The sequence below is a fragment of the Lasioglossum baleicum genome, chromosome 8 (genome assembly GCF_051020765.1).
Source record: "Lasioglossum baleicum chromosome 8, iyLasBale1, whole genome shotgun sequence".
Taxonomy (NCBI): domain Eukaryota; kingdom Metazoa; phylum Arthropoda; class Insecta; order Hymenoptera; family Halictidae; genus Lasioglossum; species Lasioglossum baleicum.
Window position 1 is genome coordinate 6,895,848 of NC_134936.1, and position 15,558 is coordinate 6,911,405.

The 15,558-nt window shown below is 35.5% G+C and overlaps 1 protein-coding gene across 3 annotated transcripts in view; it reads left to right on the forward strand.

The window, feature by feature from the left end:
• Mtp (microsomal triacylglycerol transfer protein) overlaps window positions 1-15,558 on the forward strand; it is a 34,346-nt gene that overhangs the window by 6,176 nt on the left and 12,612 nt on the right. The window contains exons 1-4 of one of the 3 annotated variants that reach the window (XM_076429153.1): window positions 323-462; window positions 677-836; window positions 5,455-5,478; window positions 14,825-15,018. In XM_076429153.1, coding sequence (XP_076285268.1) covers window positions 770-836; window positions 5,455-5,478; window positions 14,825-15,018 — 285 coding nt within the window. In that variant the 5' untranslated portion in view covers window positions 323-462; window positions 677-769. Of the gene's footprint in view, window positions 1-322; window positions 463-676; window positions 837-5,454; window positions 5,479-7,394; window positions 9,240-14,824; window positions 15,019-15,558 lie in introns of those variants that run through there. The other 2 variants (XM_076429152.1, XM_076429154.1) reach the window with 2 other exon arrangements.

The window sequence follows — 15,558 nt, forward strand, 5'->3', positions numbered from 1 at the left end:
GACACGACGTCACAACTTATTCTCAGGCAGCGGAGACGCGAGTCACTTGATTTATCCACTCTATACCCACTTCGCCGCAGAAGTTAATAAAGTTATCCCAATTAGAGGATCAAAGTAACTATTAAATAAGACCTATCCTCGAAAACTACGACGGTAGAAACGCGCCCCACATGCTACGTCGCTAACGAGCTGGGCGGCGATGCACCTTGAAGAATCCTTCCATGAGAAAAGGAGCAAAATCCATCATGGGGCGGAAGTGGAGTGGCCGATCGGAGGTCTCCGAAGGTGTCACTGCGATATACACTATCCCGGCTCGAGTGGACGTCTCTAGCAGGTTGCCTCTTGAAGAATGCGGCGAGAACCACAGGGAAAAAGGCAGAGAGAACCAGACACCGTGGCGAGCACGTCTCGTTTTAGAACGAACCGACACGGCGTATAGTTGGAGAGACCAAGATCCTATGGGTAAATTCCCCTCCAGCTCTTCGGGGGGAACAGGTTTGATGGTGGGGGGACAGCAGCAAGTACATCGTCCCTGGGTGTTATCATAGCAGGCAGCCGTGAATGGGAAGGGGCAAAGTGGAGAATCTACATGGGTGGAATGGGAGGGGTGGTAGAGATGGTAGCGGGGTCCGATAGCGCAGGCCTGCCCCGTCTAATTACTCGTATTTACTCGCAGAAGGAGAAGAGGACGCGGCACGGAGCGACGTAAAACACGAAGAGTCCAGGGTAGTAGACACGAGGAAGGTCGTCAGAGAGGAACGAGCGAAAGATGGTCTGTCCGGAAAGGCCGGTCACGGCGCTCACCGTCTCCCTCGTCTACCTTCTGGCACTCTTCGGTGAGTTACCTTACCTTACCTTACCTACCTGTCTCTGATTTTGTCTCTGTCTCTGTCTCGGTCTCTGTATGTTGTGTTAGAGCTCTCCGTTGGCCCGCCTGCTTGCTGTTCCTTGCCCCGTGCCCTCCTGCGACCGGCCATCCCCTCTACTTTCGAATCGCAACGTGAAACTCATTCATTAAAAACGAATCAATCTAGTGGGGGTCGACGCCATTGACATATCGCACGCGTTGTCTGCAATATACACTGTGCATTGACCCGTTGCCCTGCAATCATGTGCCACGCACGTCGAAACCTTTTTGCACCAGAGTTTGGAAAACACGTGCCACCCACGTCGAAGATTTTTTGCTCCTCAGAATTTTCAATTTTTTCTTCATTCCTTCATTTGCATGAACTGTTACAATCATTCGAATTTCTTAGAAGTGAACTACGGATTTTATGCATTTATGACGAAAATCGGTGGATGCAATTGAATTGAGTAAAAACAACAAGACAATTTAACAAGGCCCAATTCTCGATTTATTAAAATTGTTGAAAATAGGAAGAAAGTCTTATATGGCTTCTGTGACTTGCAATTGATGAAGACAATTTTTATTTTGCATTGATTGCAAGACAGAGGAGCGAAATAAAAATTTCTTTCTTGTTTTAATTATCTGATTAAGTTGAAACCAATATACTAATGTCTTTGAATCCTTTTAATAGGTCCACTGCTTTAAATTGTGCTTACCCATTTTTGTTATAAATGCATAAAATCCGCAGTCTACTTATAAGCAACGAAAATGACGCCACAGCTGATCGGCGGCTGCATCATCATGCTTATCTTTTCGGTCACACAATAAGTGTATACCTACTCCGTCGGAAAGTAATATCGGATATCTACGTAATAAAATGGAAGTTGGAGTAATTAAATTCGTAACTTTGGAATTGTATAACAAGCCTGCACACATAGTGGCATTTTTAAAAAAATATTTCATAACATTAGCATGGTGAAATAACCCAGACCTTTCAAATGTAACAACCACAAATATGTTAAACAAAAATTTAAGGTTTTAAGTTGATCATTTCAAATGTCGCATTTTCTTTTATCAATAGAATAACAAATTGTAAAGGAAATCTTTATTTGGTGCAACATGACAGATACGGGAAGCAAACATTTTTTCTCAAGGTCATGTTATCTAAGCTTCCAAGAGCATTACACAGACATTGTCAATTACATTCATCGCAAATGTGGTGGCAACTGTTTAAAAGTTTAAATGAAGTTGCAGCTTTTGTTAAGAGGTAACTCCTTTGACTTGAACATTAATATTAAGGAAATCATTAACATTTTATCCGAATCGATGTACCTAATACGATCATTTGAACATCTCCGTATTTAGTTTTGTTCAAATAGCACAAATAATAAAAAGAAAAAATAATCTATAAACGTTTCACGCGATTGCTTATCTAGTTATATAAACAATTATCCGGATACATTATCATTCTGAACCATTTACGAACATAACTTCCAAACTAATGCAACTAATTGACGCTTATTAACGCGATGTCTATCCAATCGCTCATTTTTATGTAACGGAATCATCTGTCCAGACCCAAAAATGATTTTTTTAACTAATTATCAAGAGAATAAAAAATACGTTGTCATAAATTTTAACTGCTGATTTTTCGTTTTATAATATAAATTGCTTTTATCTAATTATTCTTATTGCTGAGTTGGCAGTTAACACGTTGACGCTTTAATTAATTGTCTGCATTTCGTGAAGAACAAACTCAATTATTTCTAGTGAAAGGTTTAATCAATTTGCACGATTGTTTATTTTTCTGTGGATGAAGACATCGGATCAGTTTAGTGTCAATCCTCTTGATCTTTACGGGTTCAGGGTTAGTGTCGCCTGATAAGGGGATGGGAAAAAGATCGAAGGGAAAAAGTTAACCTCTCCCTGTGACGTCAACGCGTCACGTGACCGGGCCGCGGCGAAAGCGTGGGGAATAACGTTGTAGAAGGGGAAGGTAGAGTGGGGACACAAAAGTCTTGGGAATTCTCCCTTCTTTTTTCACAAAAAAATTATTCATATTAATTAACTAGATATAGCTTTGTATATTTGTGTTATTTCATGAATGAACCGATATTTTTTGGTTTTAACTCTTACCATTTTATTTTACATTGAAATAAATGAATTTTATTAAATAATCGGCGGGTGGATGTACTGCACTTTGAATCTTGATTATCGACAGGCAAAGTAACACAAGAAGTAATGAAAAAGAACTATGCATAAAAATATATTCATTCAAAATTGATTGTGATTTTCACCATTCGAAAATTGTCTTTTGTGGATAAAAAAATAAGTTCATGGTAAGAAGAAAGTATTGCAATTAAAACGCAATTGTAATTTATTAAACGGGAGTAACACCGTTGATATAAGTATTACAATATTCAAATATGAGTAATACTGAAACTGTGTAAACTGCTACAGTTATTGCTTAATGCTATTTTTTAAATAGTGGCTACACAAGTCTTGATACTAACACTGTTCAGGATATGAAAGAAACAAGATTGATAGAAAAAGAGATTTGTTTCTCAGTTGAGAATCAATTTTTAGAAAATATATGTCTATTAAACTCATTTAAACAATTTTTCATAATAAGTATTTGTTTCTTGTGTCACGTGACCGGATCATGGCAGAAGCGTAGGGGATAGGTAAATTTAATAAAAATTTACTCTCACTTAATCATCTTAAAAACTTGAAAATAATATAACAATATCCTTAAATTCTACTAATAATGTCTTTATTGTTTTGCATTTCACCGATTCACTGTTGTCATAGCTATTATTATTCCAAATTAACAAATACTATTATATAAAGATTTTCGTCCACCTTGCTTAAAGTTTTTATCGCAAATGTATTGTACAAATTCGATTTACATTTGATATCTGACTGAAATAATAAACTGGGAATGCCTAAGAAATTAATAATTAATATTCCGTGGGGATATTCACACTTCTCAGTGACTATCACTTATTATAATACAATCGCATTCTTGTATGGCTGCTAAAGGGGTCATTTACCTGACCATAAACTGCCTTACGGACATGGAGGATTAAAATACGGGGTGGCCAAAATTTTTGTCTTCGAACAGTGCTAATATGTATAATAATTCCAATTATCGATCATAAATGTTGACTATCAAAATTATAGATGCTTTCGGCGACACCGTTTCGATGAATTACTAATATAGAAAATGTGAAAAAACTTTTTACTTCTTTCCTGACGTTTCGGCTCACGTTTTGAACCTTCATTAAAGGTGGAAAGCTTCTAAATAAAAAAAATATATATATCAATTTCAATAATAAGAAATGAATTTGAACATACTTGGTCTTGATACGTACTTGCTATAATAATAAGTAAAAAGTAAAAAGTTTTTACAAATTTGCTATATTAGTAATTGATCGAAACGGTAGCGCCGAAAGCATCTATAATTTTGATAGTGTTAATATGTTAAGATTGGTAGATAAAGACATTTGTTTCGCAGTTGAGAATCAATGTTTAGAAAATATATGTTTACTAAACTCATTTAAACAATAGTTCATAATAAATATTGCTTTCCAAGAACGTTTCAACAACTCTCTTTCTGTGAAACTTCGCAAAGTGAAACTTACTATTCATAGTTCCAGTTGCTTATTCATGAATCCTGCTTTATTCCTTTTTAGCTTGTATTGATGTCACAGCTGCACTCGCGTTTCCATTCTTTTTCTGTAACCAATCGTGACCGTATTTGTTAGCCGAGGTTGCAACCTGCGGAAACAATTGTTCGCGATGTTTGTGCACACATGTTTCACAGAACATGACTACTGTGCCATTGGCAAAAAGTATTGGATCAAACAATTCAAACGTCCATCATGAAAGCTAGCCCATACATGTATTTGCAAATGTACAGGGTGTATAAAAATTATATGTTGCAACATCATTGAAATTAATGTAAAAAAGTGCCGCAAAATTAACTTTGATCTTAAATTTCAAGGTCGAGAGGTCAATCATTTTTTTTATTACAACGTATTTTATTCATCACGAGGATAAGAAATGCAAAAGGAACCTTCGCCCAAAAGTCAATTGTTGTCTTGATTAATTATGGTAAAGTTTTTTCATTATCAAACCGATTTTATTTATATTATATTTTCGTTTCACAGTTAGATGTTTACATGTTCACAGTTTTATGTTGTGTACAGCGTGCTATTGACGAAGCCTTTGGAAATGATTTGGAATATGATATAATTATAAAATCAGTTTGATAATGAAAAAACTTTATGATAATTTTTTAAGAGAACGCCCAAGTTTTTACCCATGGATTCTTCTGCACGGTTTATCCTTGTGACGAGTAGAATAAGGCACAGTGAAAACAATTGATGACCTTTTGGCCTTGAAATTAATTTTGCTCGTTTCGATCATTTGATTATAATTTTTTGGAGTATCGTTAACTCTTCCATCCTTTTCAATAAAAACTCCAATAATTATTTTAACAATCATATTCGTAAGAGGTTTGATCGAATATTTGCTACCAATAAGTTTAAAAATGTCGTCGATCATTTTGAATTACAGTTTTATTGTTTTTTTTTCTTTTGCAGGTTCCTACTGTCAAATGGCACCAGGTAATTGATTTCTTTAAAAGTTTTATATAAACGTATGGAAATATTGGAACGTTCCGCAAAATTGACGTCAGTCTGTTAAGGACGTTCAACATAATTGCCGGTGCATGAAATACTACAAAAACACGAAAGAATCCTAGCCAGTTTGACGGCATAACTGAGCCTAAGTAATCGACAGGAGTTAGGTATTTAAAGTATCTGTGATTGAACGCGTCAGCTCGTTTCGTGTTGGTGTTTATTTCGCGAAAAAGTGAACGGCATTGGGGCTGATTTAAATGGGAAACGAGCATCAATTATTCATTGCTGACGGAAATACAGTCATCAGTAAATACGAAAACGATTCATATAATAACAATATGAATGTAATAACTATTCTAGAATTTTCTTTACATTTAAAAAACAGATTTTAATTATCTTTTTGTTACAAATCAAGTACCTATGTTAAACATACATAATAGGTTTTCTATAAGTTTTCTTATATGAAAAACTAAAATGCATAAATATCTCAAAACTCACTCATGTTGGGATGTTTATAGCAATTTGTTTCAATAATTATTATTAGTTTTACGCTTTGCAAAAAATATATCTTACAAGCTTTTCTTTAAATATTGGAAAAGTAAAATTCATACTATGTCTATTTTTCAAAAATGTTGGGGTATTTATAGAAATTTCTTTCAACGATTATTATTAGTATTATTATCAATTATTATTAGTCTGGCGCTATGCAAAAAATATGATCAAAATTTCTCGTCAAATATTGAAAAATTAAAATGCATAAACATCTCAAAACTCACTATGTCCATTTTTGGAAAATGTTGGGATATTTATAGGAATTTGTTTCAATAATTAATATACAAGGTGTCCCAGACCACCCGTACCACCCATTTATAATCTCGAAAATAGGTTATTTTCAAAAATTCAAAGTGTTTCTTTTATAAATCAGATGCGCTCTATCAAATGGTGATATTTTTAGCTTCCGGTTTCGGCCGGAAATAGGTGATTGAGACCGGAAGTTTTTTTTCAAAAAATGTCATTTTATGTCCTTTATGTAACCTTCAAAATGAGTCTGCGAAATAATGTTTTCATTATCTGTGTCATATAGCCCAATTTTTTTTTATTCAAGCAATGAGCTTTAATCAATAAAATATTTTCCACTTTGTTCGATGAACTTTTGCCATCTTTCTGGCATCTTTCTGGATTATGCCAAGAGCAGATAGTGAAAACATTATCTTGCAAAGACTCATTTTGAAGAACATAAAATGTGTGTGTGCGTGCGTGTGTGACATTTTCTGAAAAAATGTTTCAGACAAAAGTTCATGTTTTTTCGCATAGAATCCGAATCCGTAATAAAAAATACCATGTTCTATTTGAAAAATGTAACTTCCGGTCTCAATCACCTATTTCCGGCCGAAACAGAAAATTAAAAATATCAGCATTTGATAGAGCGCATCTGATTTATAAAAGAAACACTTTGAATTTTTGAAAATAACCTATTTTCGAGATTATAAATGGGTGGTACGGGTGGTCTGGGACACCCTGTATATTAGTCTTACGCTTTTTGCAAAAAATATCTTGAAAGCTTGTCTTTAAATATTGGAAAACTAAAATTCAAAAATACATACATCAAAACTCACTATGTCCATTTTTGGAAAATGTTGGTATATTTATAGGAATTTGTTTCAATAATTAATATATGTATATTAGTCTTACGCTTTGCAAAAAATACCTTGAAAGCTTGTCTTTAAATATTGGAAAAGTAAAATTTAAAAATACATACATCAAAACTGACTACATGTCCATTTTTCAAAAATGTTGGAATGTTTATATCAATATCTTTCAACTATTATTATTAGTGTAATTATCAATTGTTATTAGCCTTACGCTTTGCAAAAAATATCTTGAAACCTATTTAAATATTGAAATACTGAAATGCATAAACATCTTAAAACTCACTATGTCCAGTTTTCGAAAATGTTGGGATATTTATAGCAATTTGTTTGAATGATTATTATTAGTATTATTTGCAATTGTTATTAGTATTATTATCAATAGTTATTAGCATTATTATCAATTGTTATTACTCTTACGCTCTGCAAAAAATATTTTGAAATCTTCTCTTCAAATATTGAAGATCTAAAATATTCATAAATATCTGAAAAGTGTGTCGGGTGGACTAGCCAGTTTCGATGCGTACTACACAATTGTTTGCAGTTAAGCGACGATATTATTTCAGAATGCTCGGAGGAAATAGATGATTAAGTGCCACGAGCAAGTTCCTTGTTCCCGAAGCCTGGTCTTTGTGGGGTTAATCCTATCGAAGCATCTTGGTATAGCTCTTCTGTTTGACAAGGGCAGAATATTATCTAATCGAAAGAGCATTCCGGGAGATTTTGCTTATCATTGTTTTAATTGCGAAAGAGGAGGGAACGTTCTCTCGTGTCTTCGTCGTGTAACAGGGACTTCGTGAATTAACGGTGCCTGTCGTTGGATTGTGTAGGTGTGCGTAAACGCGTGCGTACGTACACGCAAAAGGATGCCGGCACGCGCATGTATCTCGTAGTCTCTTTTAGAAGAGCGTTCCAGACTATGATGTCTCTGTGTACACGTGTCTATGTGTGTAAAAGCATGCATACAGGGTGGTTCAAAAGTGGAAATTCTAACTACCAAAATCCCAATATAATATATAATTTAATTTCAAGTAATTCATTATTTAAAATTCCTATTGAATTTTGAAAATTGAATTGAAAATCGAGAATTGAATATTGAAAATGAGTTTTGCATCATTATTATCGATAAAACTGCTTTTCTCGATCCACCTTCAATGATCATGATCATGACCTTGACATATATGCTGCCAATGACCTTCAGCACTCTCCTGAATAAGCTTCAGAATGTTTTAGTCATTGTTCGTTTTTCTGTTGAATGTTAACCTATTTAGACAGGGTATCTTGATGCAAAATAATAAATAAAAATAAAAATTTATTTCCCTTCTTAATATGTTCAATAGGTTACACTCATATTTGTCATAAATGCATAAAATCCGCGGTCTAATGATTATTACAACTTCTTTGTCTTTGGCACCTTCTTAGTACCAAAAGGAAAGTAATTAAGGCTTGTCTCTATTTATTTTGATGCTTAATCACATCATAACCGAAGAATACAATTTTCGAATAAAGCGTTAGATTCGAATGAATAAAATTCTAACGACAATACATCAAAGTTAGAGTTCAACGAAAAATTTGTATTCTTTTTAACTGCAGTCTTATGATATATTTTTTAATCTAAGTTGTCAAAGAACGAAATTAACACACAGAAATGTTATTGTATAAGTATTGGCAGCAACATTCATTTCAAATGGCTGTTTAAAGTTCACGCCAAAGAATATAAAACTGAAGGAAATAACTGTCTCAAATTAATGAACATAATCGTGTAGACAATACTCTGAAAATATTCGAAATTTGATCTTGTTGCCAGTTATTTGTGAGTCACCCTGTACATGCAACCGTGTGAACGTATGTTACACCGCGGGCATACGCACATATCTGCTGACATAAGTGCCTCCCCGCCCAAGTCCGCAATTCTGACCTGGACTTTTGCTTCTTTCCTCGGGAACGTTCATTTTCTTGCGGCAGTGTCGCGACTTAGAAAGCAAATACAAGGTGAACCGTGAAATCGATTTGGCGCGTCGAACACGTGTTAATTCCGCGATTTAAAAAGTGGTTTCGCCTCGCTGGCCATAATTCAATTTACAGTTCAGCCTTAAGGTAAACAAGAACGGTACACCATTTAAAAGATGCTGTGTTCAACGTGTCAAACGAAAAAGTTATCTTTGTACACGGTGTAGAAAAATGTTTGATCTTGGCTACCATAGGCGTATTCTACATCTTCGGATCGATGAAGATCTGTAAAATTCTTCTTGATCTTGAAATTCAGGGTCAAAGAGCCTAGCAGACTAAGATTGGTCCAGCGACCCCACCCACAATTTTTATTGATATTGTGCGGAAAACAATGGTTTTAGGCTGAAAGATAACCCCCTAAAATTTTAAGTCGCTAACCCTTCGTATAAGGATGATATGAGGGTAAATACCCTTAACTATATCATTTTTTTTCTCGGTTGTTAATTAAGATATTCGGATAAAAAAACAACGAAAATACTCGAACTTACCTCCTTCATATCATACATTTTTTTCACCATCGTGATCAAATTATTAAGGGTAGAGAAAAATCATTTAATTCCTTAGGGGTGAGAATTTCAAGCAACCCTTCGAGTGACCACTTCCAAAAAATTCAAGAACGATGTTCTGTTACTTACCTAACATATAAAAAAGTTTCAAGATGGTCGGATTGGTGGAACATAGTTAAATATTAAAATACAAATAAAATTACGTCATTATAATGGTATAATGTACAGTGCAGTGTGTTTCTTATCAGGATATTAAGTCCCTTCTTGATCAATTATTTCTTTTTAAACGCGACGCATAACATTACATAAGTAGTATATAGTTTTATATGCGGTTATATTATACATATACAGGGTGTCTCAGACCACTCCTACCACCCATTTATAATCTAAAAAAATAGGTTATTTTCAAAAATTCAAAGTGTTTCTTTTATAAATCAGATGCGCTGTATCAAATGGTGATATTTTTAACTTCCGGTTTCGGCCGGAAATAGGTGATTGAGACCGGAAGTTACATGTTTGAAATGGAACATGATATTTTTTATTACGGATTCGGAGAGATTCTATGTGAAACCTATTTCCTGTTCCACCAATCCGACCATCTTGAAACTTTCTTATACGTTAGATAAGCAACAGAACATTGTTCTTGAATTTTTTGGAAGTGGTCACTTGAAGGGTTGCTTGCAATTCTCACCCCTAAAAAATTAAATGATTTTTCTCTACCCTTAATAGTTTGATCACGATGGTGAAAACAATGTATGATATGAAGGAGGTAAGTTCGAGTATTTTAGTTTTTTTTTTATCCGAATATCTTAATTAACAACCGAGAAAAAAATGATATCGTTAAGGGTTTTTACCCTCATATCATCCTTATACGAAGGGTTAGCGACTTCAAATTTTAGGGGGTTATCTTTCAACCTAAAACTAACCTAAAACCGTTGTTTTCCACATAATATCAATAAAAATTGTGGGTGGGGCCGCTGGACCAATCTTAGTCTGCTAGGCCCTTTGTTTTTAAAGGTAAATCACAGTTTTGTCAAGTCGAATCAAGTAAAATTAGGCAGATAAAACAAAATCTGACCGTGAAATTCAAGAAAACGTCAAATTAAAAACAAATATTATCATACATTTTAACTGCTGAATTTTTAAATTATATAACAAACCTGCACACATAGTAGTGTTTTTTCCTCAGAATTTTCCATTTTTCATTACAATGATTCGAATTTCTTATAAGTGGACCACGGATTTTAGACTAAAAAGTAGAAAATAAAATATACAAAAGAAACCTTTTGAAAATCACGCTTGTATTAAAATGCACTAAAAAGGAGAAGATAATTTTTTCCTGGTTCTCCCAAAAATTTAATATAAATCTAACTAAAATCATGACATTAGTGACTATAAAAATAAAAGCGTGGAGCACTAAACTGTGTTGACGTAATCTTCGTGGGCGCTCCACGCTTTTATTCATAGTCGCCAGTCATAATTTTATTTAAATTTTTATTAAATTTTTGGGAGAACCAGGAAAAAAATTATTTTCTCCTTTTTAGTGCATTTTAATAGTAGTATGTAAATAGGTTTATTGTTTGCTTTTCGGCCTCAAAATGGGGGTATATGTGACTTGTGTGTAAGTTTGTCTGGGACTGTTAACTTATTGTGATTTCCATTTGTCTTCCTCCTTCCTCTTGGGCTTCTTCCCTTCTCCTTTTTTGAAGTACTATACGCATCCACTCGTTTCCTACTTCTTCTCCCTTTAGTATCTCACTTATCATTACGTTTTCTCTTGTCAGCTGCTTGCATTCTCGAGTCTTGTGATCCAGCGTCTCTCTAACCTCTTTACATAATCTGCATACTGTCTCTTTTTCGTCTTTCCAGTACTTGTTTCCCCGCTCCTCGTTTCCACATCTGAACGTTGTGATCATGCTTTGGTCTCTTCCTTTATAGTCTCCATTTAAGGTAGTTTGCTCGCTGGATGTACCTAATTTGTTGTAATTTACGTTGTATCTGCCCCCTAATATTCTATCGCATTGCCATTGAACCTGCTCTGCCTGTCTCTTTGCGCTAATTCTTCAGCAAACTCTCCTCCTCTCCCTCTCTCTCTGTTTCTATCTCCTGGATGTCTGTCATTTCTAGCCTATTATATGATTCTCTCATTACCTCCCACTTCGCCTTTTTCTCTTCTTGCTTCGCGTGTATTTCCCCCCAGCATTCTTGGACTATTTTATCCTTGTTCAACCGTTTCGTTTTTTCTTCATATTTTTTTTCCCTTTTCCCCGCTTCCTTCCTCACTTTGTCCGTTCTAGTTTCCTCCAAAATTCGATATGCTGGAGTATTGAAGTCCAAACCTAACGTCCACCTTATGTATTACTCCTGTACTTTCTCTACTTTTTCTGCTTCCATCCATCCCCATATTTCTGACGTGTACAGTAAGATGCTTTTCACTGTGCTTCTAAATATTCTCATTCTTCTCTCAAAATTATTCTTGAACATTCTTTGTCCTATTCCCCATATATGCGCCATTGCTATTCCTGCTTTCGTTGTAACTTCCCTTATATGCATCCCTCTGCCCCCGTTTTTCTGGAAATTATATAGTATTTGAATTTCTTCACTTCTTCCAGACTGCTGCTCTGCCAGTCCCATTCTCTTCTCTCCTTTTCTTTCCTCTTCCTTTATGAGATATCAATACCTTTGATTTCTCTGCGTACATTTGTAACCCTTTCCTTTCAAGGTATTTTCCAAATCGGCTTATCATGTCCTTAAGGTCCTTTGCTAGGTATGCTAGAGACCAGATTTTTTCTTTTCCTACTCTAACCCCTCCTGCTTGTGTATTTTAATGTAGGCGTGGATTTTTAAAAAGTCTTTTTTGTATATTTTTAATATTGAACTATACGATTTTAACTATGTCGGGAAGCTAGAGCAATTAGTTTACTACAGGATGAGAAAAGAAATTTTTTCAAAATTTGAAATTGATCGGAATTGTAGACAAAAATTAAAAGTTGTATTTACGACTTCTTTATGTGGGCCTATATTGAAAATTGAAAAGATACGTTTTGTAGATCTGTGTGAATTAAAACATATTCTGAAAATATCGTCAAAATCGGTCAACGTTGCAATGAACTACGAACGTTTAAAGATGATAAAAATGGCAGATTTTCACGATTTTCGGCCTCTAACTGCAATAAATCTAAGGATTCTTACATCTTTCAATGTCTGTCGTTTCTTCCCGCATGAACCGATTGTCGATGAAACTTTCACAGTGCATATAATTGACACAGATCTACAAAACGTATTTTCTAAATTTTCGATATGAGCCCACATAATAAAGCTGTACAATGCAACTTTTTAGTGTAGTCAATCAATGCTCATAAGGGGGGCGCACAGTGGGCTAAACCGACGAAATCTGTGTCAAAATCAAAGAACTTTCGATAGAAATGAGGTAGAGCGATGAAATATTTTTTAAATGAAAGCTGAAACTTTGCAGAATATGGGAACAATAGGGAGATTATGGTACGAATGTTTTTTAACCCTGAGAAAATTCGTTAAACATGTAGAATTTCAAGAAATCGATTTTGCAATATCCTGAGGTCGCAGAAAAATTTTGAGACCAGATTTGAAATCACCGTGAAAAAATCTACGGGAAATGATGTGTCGCATGTTAAAAAAAAATTTTTACCGCGCGTGGTATTGGAAAAACCACAATTTTCTTGAAGTTGTGCAAGTTTAACGAATTCTTTCAAGGTTAGAAAACGTTCGCACCACAATCTCCATAATTATCCCATATTCTGCAAAATTTCAGCTTTTATTTAAAAAAAATTTCATCGCTCTATCTCATTTCTATCGAAAGTTCTTTGATTTTGACACAGATTTCGTCGGTTTAACCCACTGTGGGGCGTAGAGGGAAATAGAAGGAACACAAGTTTTAACTCTGGGACTCTGTTTGGACTAGTTAGGAGCTAAACATACTAAAAGTCCCTACTCCTAGGAGGTGACCCTATCTCAGTTTTCCGTTTATATCTCGGAAAGTATATGTCCTAGCGATAACACCATTCTATACAAAATTAAAGCTGACAAAATGTACTACAAGATCGATTGCATTCAGTTTTTCGCTATCTCGCATAGTTTCCGAGATATCCGCGCTCAAACTCCACTAATTGTGAAAAAGATATTTTTGCCTCACGTTTCTTGACTAGCTAATTTTCAGCACAATTACTGAACCTTGAGCGCGGATATCTCGGAAACTATGCGAGATAGCGAAAAACTGAATACAGTCAATCTTATGGCACATATTGTCAGCTTTAATTTTGGGTAGAATGGTCTTGTCGCTAGGAACCATAGTTTCCGAGATATAAGCGGAAAACCGAAAAACGGGACCTTCTACGTGCTTCCCTGCACCCCGCTCACCTCTCCTAGGAGTAGGGACTTTTAGTATGTTTACCTCCTAACTAGTCCAAACAAAGTCCCAAAGTTAAAAATTGTGTTCCTTCCATTTCCCTCTACAACTTTTCCTTGACTGGACTATTTATTATTTTTTCTACAATTCTGGTTAATTGCAATTTTTGGAAAAAATTTCTTTTCACATCCTGTAGTAAACTAAGTGCTCCAGCTTCCCAACAAAGTTCGAATCGTACAGTACAATATTAAAAAAGTTATCGTCATTTTTATAGCGTAGGAATATTAATTCGGGTCACTCGTGTTGTCGCGGAAAGAAGCTAAACGTGCCAGTACTTTTTCGATCTACCGTGCGGATTGACCCGCGCGATATGGTGGGGTCAGAGCAGCAGGAGAAAAAGAAAGTCTGGCACCCAATCACTGCGCGATCGAGCATCCTATCGCACACAGGCGTATCGCACGCAATCGCGGTGGGAACACAAGACCCGCATATCTGTATGCTCGCCGATACACTAACACAACAAGGCCCCGGTATCCTGTGTGTCTCATCGGTTTAGACGGGGGGATTCCGTGGTAACAATGTTTGTCTTTGTCAGTCGACGCGTGACTCTCGCCGGGTCACATTCCAAAATTGTCGGTTGGTCTGACGCTCGGTGTCGACCGGTAGTCCGAGTCTCGAGGAACGCGTAACGTTCAGTTTCGTCGAGCTTATTGTTTCCGGGCCGATCTTTCGTCGACTATTCACGGTGGCCATGTATTGGAGACTGTTCGTTGTTCTTGCAGCCATGGCCGGTGCCGCCAGGGCCTGGGACGTGGTCAGCGGGCTCAAGTACAAGCTGACGACGACCTTGCTCTTCAGCGAGGCTGCCCCTTCGAAGACCAGCGGCGACGTAGGCCTGAGACTCACCGGCGAGCTAAACGTGACCGCTGTTTGGCAGCAGCCTACCGATCATGATACCTTTTTGCTCAGGATACAGGTACGAGAACTTGTTGTTGTTGCTTGAATTGAACGTCACGTCGGAAGCAAGTATTATTAGTACAAGTTTGCGAATTTGATACAGAGTTGTGCAGAATTACAATTGAATTACTCCAGAATTATAATTACAAGGTAATTGAATTACATTGTAATTCAGTTATATTGTAATTTATAATTCAGATCTTCATTCAATTAAATTACAATGTAATTCGTAATTGCAATGGAGTACAATTATAAAATACATTGTAATTCAGTTATATTGTAATTTATAATTCAGATCTTCATTCAATTAAATTACAATGTAATTCGTAATTGCAATGGAGTACAATTATAAAATACTTCGTAATTAAATTACATAAAATAGCGTTACGTATTATGAACGAGGACGAGGAATAGAAATTACGCCGCACAGACACCAAACAAGTATATGAAAGAAAAACAAAAATATATCGCACTTCAATGTTCTGGGCTATAATTTGGAAAGCTGTATTTCAATTATATTGTATTTTAATTATTTGTATTTCAATTATATTGTATTTCA